Below are 6,000 nucleotides of genomic sequence, written 5' to 3'. Positions count from 1 at the left end.
ATACCGTTAAGTTAGAAAGGAGAGAAAATAGCTAGCTCTGCCTTTGTAGGTCAGTTAAGAAATGGAAATGGATGGGCGCGCGGGACGGGGTAAGGCCGGGTGCGCGGCGCGGCGCGGGAGCGCGCCAGCGGCGGCTGCTGGGGGGCGGGGAGCATCTGCCGAGGCGACGGTGGCGGCTTAGGCACCGCGACAGGCGGTGGCGGCTCCGGCTCCTCTTGGTGAAGCTCGGCGTGCGGCCAGCTCTCGAGTTGGGGACGGAACACTTGGCGTTGCAGGCCCCCCCCGGAAAGTTTGCAGCGAAGCTGCGATCTCCTGGCACGCGCGGCCCGGCATGAAGCGGCGCTAAGGAGCCGCTGCCGCAGCCGCGCCTCCTGAGGAGCAGTCGCAGCAGCTTGGGCCACGCCGATGACTACTGCAAACTGTGGCGCCCACGACGAGCTCGACTTCAAACTCGTCTTCGGCGAGGACGGGGCGCCGGCGCCGCCGCCTCCGGCCCCGCGGCCTGCAGGTGGGTCCCAGGCCGGGCGGCATCGAGGAGCGTCGCCTCCTACTCTCACCCCCTCTTTTGATCCCTCAGTTGTCGGGAGGCCGCTCACCCTGTTTGTGTTGCAAATAGTGAGTGAAGAGCGGATTTAAATATCTGAAGGCGTGCGAGTCGCAGCGACTGTAGACTAGAAGCAAACTAGTGAGAACTGGGCTGCAGAACGGCTTTGACCCGTGGAAACCGGTGCTTTGGAGGCCGAGGGTCGGGGCTGCTGCCCAAGTGGCGTCTTGTTGTCGCTGTTTTGCCAGCGTGGTGCAGAGAAATGAATGTCCCCGTGAAGTGTGCACGTACTTGATTATTGCCATCTATTTTTGGTTCCCCCCTCCCCGTCTTTAATGTAAAAGATGCGCGTTCTTGAAGTGCGAGACTTCTCTAAATTAAGATGCACATGTTTATTAATAAAGCTCCTTTGCTACGAGAGTAATACTTTCTTGTGAACTTCCACTTGTGCACGTTTATGGCCCCTGTTGAATTTGAAAGTGTAACCCTAACGGGACTTTCCTGAAAATTGGCTTTTCTCCTCTCGAGTCTCGATCATAGTGTTTGGGCAGAAGAAGAAAAGGAGGCGGGGTGGTGGGGTGGGTGGGTGTCCGGCCTTTTTAAAGACTTCTCCCACCAAGTTTTGAAAGCTGATTAATGTTGTTTAAGCACAAGCTCAGCTTAGAAAGATGATGTTACGAGAGATCGTGACTTGGAAAGGTTGGCACCATGATACTTGGAGGTCAGACCAATCAGGAAATAGAAACAGTATGGCTGAGGACTTGAGGGCTCCTGTGACCTGATTAAAAAAGGAGCCAGAGTAGAGAATCCCTGGGTGTTCCTAGCAGATCTGAGTTGAATTTTGCTCCATGTTCAAGCCGTGCTTTGGAGTTAGTCATGTTGAACAACATCAGAACGCGAGGCACAGCGATTCTCTCTGTTCTCTGGCTGTACTTGTTTTATCTGTCCATTTAGCCTCTCTATGTTAGATGCCATTTCCGACATCAATAATTTACCCTAGTTATTTGTTTACCGCGTTTATTTCAAATCCACTATCGTTGGAGCACCTGCTCCCTTTAAGATACTATTAGCGACTTTTGTAGCGTTCTGGTGAATGTCACTCGGGAAATAGTTGAGATTTCACAGACTCCAAATAATTGCTTTTAGACTGAATTTTGATGCATGGGCTAGTGAAAGATAGAAACCAGGGGCAAAGTGGCATTTGCGGAGAGTAACATTGCATTAGATTATTAGTCTTAATAAAAACTGTGTTTTGAGTATTTTCATTGTGAAGAAGATTAACATTGCATGCTAGCACACTGTACTGTGTACAAACGAGTTGTTATGTGCCCTCTACTTGAAATCACTCCGAACGGAACTGATCCTCCAGCCGCTTTTCAAAGGCTCTAAAATCATTGGGGAGGAGTTTGCACATCTTTCTTTCCAGGAGCAGTTGATAGATTCATAGCAAATTCCTTTGGAGTGGCAGCACAACGCTTTAACATCTAGGCCACCAGAGCGCCCTATAGACTTGAGTAAAACATATCTTCTGCCAGATTTTTGTCAATAATCAAATAATTAAGGCATCAGAATATCCTAAGTAGGAATCCTATAAATACCTAGAATTTTGAATGATATTTTAGAGTTATGAAGATTCCTTTTAAAAATTATTTCTATCATACACAAACAAATTTGGATATTAAAAATGGGCTTGGAGGAGTGATCTTTATAGCTATATGTAAATGAAAATTCCAAAGGTACACTGAAGGGTTTTGTGACAAAAAAGGCCACTTTAAAATATTCTAGCATCCAGTTTTTAAATACTTTTGAGTAGGCTTTGTTTTGGAAGTCAACTAATTCAAAATTACTTGTTCACACAATCCTTTTTCATTTTGATAAGCATCGTTAGGAGTATGTGTTAGGAGGAACTAAATGGATTAGCTGATAAGAAATGATGGGTGCAGTCAAGTAGGCCATGAGAGTAAAATTGTGTGGTGGAACTCAGATCAGTATTGGATTATGTCCGTGCATTTACCTGTTTTTGAACTCTTTCTCCCTGGAATGTGAGTTCCATGAAGGCCAGAATCTTTCTTGTCTGTATCTTGTCCATAGTTGTTTAGTAGTGCCTGCTAGGAGCCTAGTTCCTGTAACATTGCCTGTATGCACTAAATGTTGAGTTAGCGAATAATGCTGAAGTTTTGAGTCACTTCTCACTTTGTTATTGATGTTGGAAGGAGGAGGAGGAGGATGAACCTTGTTTCAATTGTTTATCCTTTATTGGTCAGTTCCATGGCACACACCCTGATATTTTTGAGTACTGTGGTGGTTTTACATCTTTCTGAAGATTTGTATCCCATGTAGATTTTCATCCTGGGAAATGACTATTTTTTCTTTCTTTAAATTGTGATTTGAACGAAAGTTTACAGAAAAGTTTTATTTTCATTCATTCATGGTTGCACATTTTCCTCCCTAGCCCCCTAGTTCACTTACAAAAAATCATTCATTGTTGCATAATGACCTCCCTCCTCCACCCCTCCCCCAGACTATTTTGCTATGCATCCCCTATTCTGGACTGTTGTCATACAGATAATGCCTAATCGTATACTCCTTTTAAACAGTTCTCCTTCATCTTTTCCTATGCAGTGTTCTTTATTTATCCTTTCTTTTCTTAGTTACTCCCCAACCCCCACCTCAGTCCTGTGTTATAACAGTGGTGTTATATACAGTATTTGTCTGGAAGTGACTTTTTAAAATATTTGGTGGAGAGTGTAGAGAGAGGGAGAGCAGTATAGGGGACCAAACTTAATGACTGTCTTAACTAAACTGGTTAAAAACCAAATTGGATTAATTTATGATATTGTTTACATTTCCAATTTACTTTTTTTTATGCTTTTGAAGAATTGTGATTTGAGTGAAAGTTTACGCACATTCATACACATTTTGCTTCATAACATTAGTAACTGATTTAAGATTATTTGCTTACTGAGGTGTTTTTGAGATTTTCCCGTTGCAGAAAAAAGTTAATGGACGTTGCAGAAAAAAGTTAATGGAAAAACTCTCCAAGTTTTTAAAAAAATACTGTTTTTACAGTTAGAAAGGAACCAACCAACCTATTTTGTTTAAGCTCAACAGTAGTACCTTTTTCTTAACTCAGTAGTTTCAGTAGTAAAGAAAAAGCCATCTAGTTGCTGCCTAGTCACTTCTGCCCCAGGGCACACCCTTGTCAGAGTGGAGTTGTGTTCTATAGGGTTTTCAGTGCATTTGAGTGGACTCAAACTTGCACCTGGTCACTTAGTATGTTAACTGCACATCTCAGGAACTTCCCAATGATCCATACTTACCCACTTCTATCAAAGCCTGTTCTGACTCATAATGACTTCTTAGGACAGAGTAGAACTATCTGGCAAGCTTTCGAGACTGTACATCTTTGTAGAAGCTGACTGCCACAGTCCCCTCCACCTCCAGTAGTAAATTGTTCCTGTTGCACTGAGTTGGAACTGACCCATAGCTGACCCTCTGGTGGGTTTTCAGAGGCAGTTATCCCGCTAATGGCCTCAAACCGCATGCCTTTGGGATTGCAGCACAGCTTCTCTACCCTAGGCCACCAGAACTCCCTAAATAGGGAATTTAAATTAGATGTTACTTCGTTAACATTTATTTTTTTTAAATTTTTATTTTTATTTTATTATTTGTGTGTACCGTCAAATCAGATCTGACTGGTACAGGAGGAGATTGTCCCTCCTTTTCCGGCAGAGCATCTGGTGGATTCGAATTGTGTGCCTCTGGGATTGTAGTGCAGCTTCTTGCCACTAGGCCACCAGAGCTCCCCTTTCATTAACATTATTTACCATATGTATTAAAAGACTGCTTTTGATGCTCTTATTTTAATGCGTTGATGGTGTATGTATGGTTTGATGTTACAGTAGTTTTTATGTTGCAGATTTTATTCTTAGAGTTTGTTCACCCCTAAGCTATTTTCTAGTTGAGAATACATGTGTGCAGCATAGTATCTTGACTGCTGTCGCTTTTCTTTTAAAAAATTATTGTCAATATAATAAGCATTTTTGTAAGAAATTTACATTATGATGTATGTCTAATTTTCTCACTTATTTTTTAAAAAATGCCATTTGCCCTATCAGAGAGGTAAAATGAAATCATTTACAATTTCAAACTTTTCTACATCTATCATGATTGATCCAGTATCAATGACAAGAAAATAAAAATTCTCACCCAGTTCTGGACCAATAAATAACATCATGATAGATGGGGAAATGATTGAAACTGTCAATGACTTAATCTTTCTTGGATACATAGTCAGTAACACTTGGTACTAGCAGTCAGAAGATCAGGAGATGTATTGCACTGGGAAAGCCTGCAGTGAGGGACCTTTCCAAATTATTGAGAGTTGATGTTAGTTTAAGGACCAAGGTTTGCCTGATTTTTCCAATCACTTGCTATGCTGTTGAGAGCTAGATAATGAATAAGAGACAGAAGGAAAATTGATCCTTTTGAGTTTGTGGTGTTGGAGAAGAATACCGAATATTCCATGGACAAACCGAAGGAACAAACTAATATATCTTAGAGAAGTGCAGTTAGCATGCTCCTTGGAGGCAAAGATGATAAAGCTTCAGCTCACATATTTTATTTAGCATGTTGCTAGGAGAGCTGTTCCTTGGGGAGGGTCATCATACTTGGGAAGGTAGAAGAACTATAAAAGAGAGAAAGACACTCAACCAGGTAGATTTGGCAGTGACTGCATCATTGGACTAGATTGTGTCAGAGATTGTGAGGATAGATAGCACAGGATAGGAAAGGATTCAGATCTGTTCATAGGGTCGCTGTGAGTCATCCTAACAACAACATCAGAGAGAAAAGATTTGGCAAATCAAGAAATGTTTTTTTCTCTCTCAACATTTTATTGTGGTTTGTGTGAAAGCTGACAGAGCAAATTAGTTTTCATATTCAGTAAACGGTGCAAATTTGGTGACATTAGTTGCAATGCCCTCAGGTAACAGCACTCTTCCCTCTTCATCCCAAGGTGCCCGTTTCCATTCACCTATTTCTTGCCATTTCTTACGTTCTGAACTTTGTTTTTTGAGCATGTCACCTGTTTAGTATACAACTTTTTCACATTGAGAAACTTTTCTTTGCTATATCATTATCTTAGTTTAATCTGATTTTTTAATTTTTACATGATTTAGTGCTTGAAGATCTGATTCATTTATGTCTTTTGTGTACTTAAAATTAGATAATTTCATTTAGTCCGTTTTCCATTTTCATGCAAGATTTTTGTTTTATCTGTTTAAATGAGATAATGTATTTAAAGCTCTTGCAATAGTCCATGGTGCAGTGGTACGAATTAAGTAATGGTAGTTACCATTTTTCTTTTAAAAACAAAGCACGAATGAGAAGTTATTTTTTTATTTCCTCTTCAAGATCCTCTCTATCCTAAATTAAAAAAAAAAAGAAAAAGTAGG

The 6,000-nt window shown here is 41.2% G+C and overlaps 1 protein-coding gene across 2 annotated transcripts in view; it reads left to right on the top strand.

The window, feature by feature from the left end:
* The window catches only part of NFATC3 (nuclear factor of activated T-cells, cytoplasmic, calcineurin-dependent 3), a 94,220-nt gene that overhangs the window by 2,700 nt on the left and 85,520 nt on the right, over positions 1-6,000 (top strand). Inside the window, exon 1 of one of the 2 annotated variants that reach the window (XM_006878669.1) lies at positions 339-508. The exons of the other annotated variant lie outside the window; for it this stretch is intronic. Coding sequence (XP_006878731.1) covers positions 406-508 — 103 coding nt within the window. The 5' untranslated portion in view covers positions 339-405. Of the gene's footprint in view, positions 1-338; positions 509-6,000 lie in introns of those variants that run through there. 2 annotated transcript variants of the gene reach the window in all.

The sequence above is a fragment of the Elephantulus edwardii genome, unplaced genomic scaffold (assembly GCF_000299155.1).
Source record: "Elephantulus edwardii isolate Elephantulus edwardi_28Jun2011 unplaced genomic scaffold, EleEdw1.0 scaffold00001, whole genome shotgun sequence".
Lineage (NCBI taxonomy): Eukaryota > Metazoa > Chordata > Mammalia > Macroscelidea > Macroscelididae > Elephantulus > Elephantulus edwardii.
Note: the sequence above shows the minus strand (reverse complement) of the source record. Positions and strands in the feature narration are given on the sequence as shown.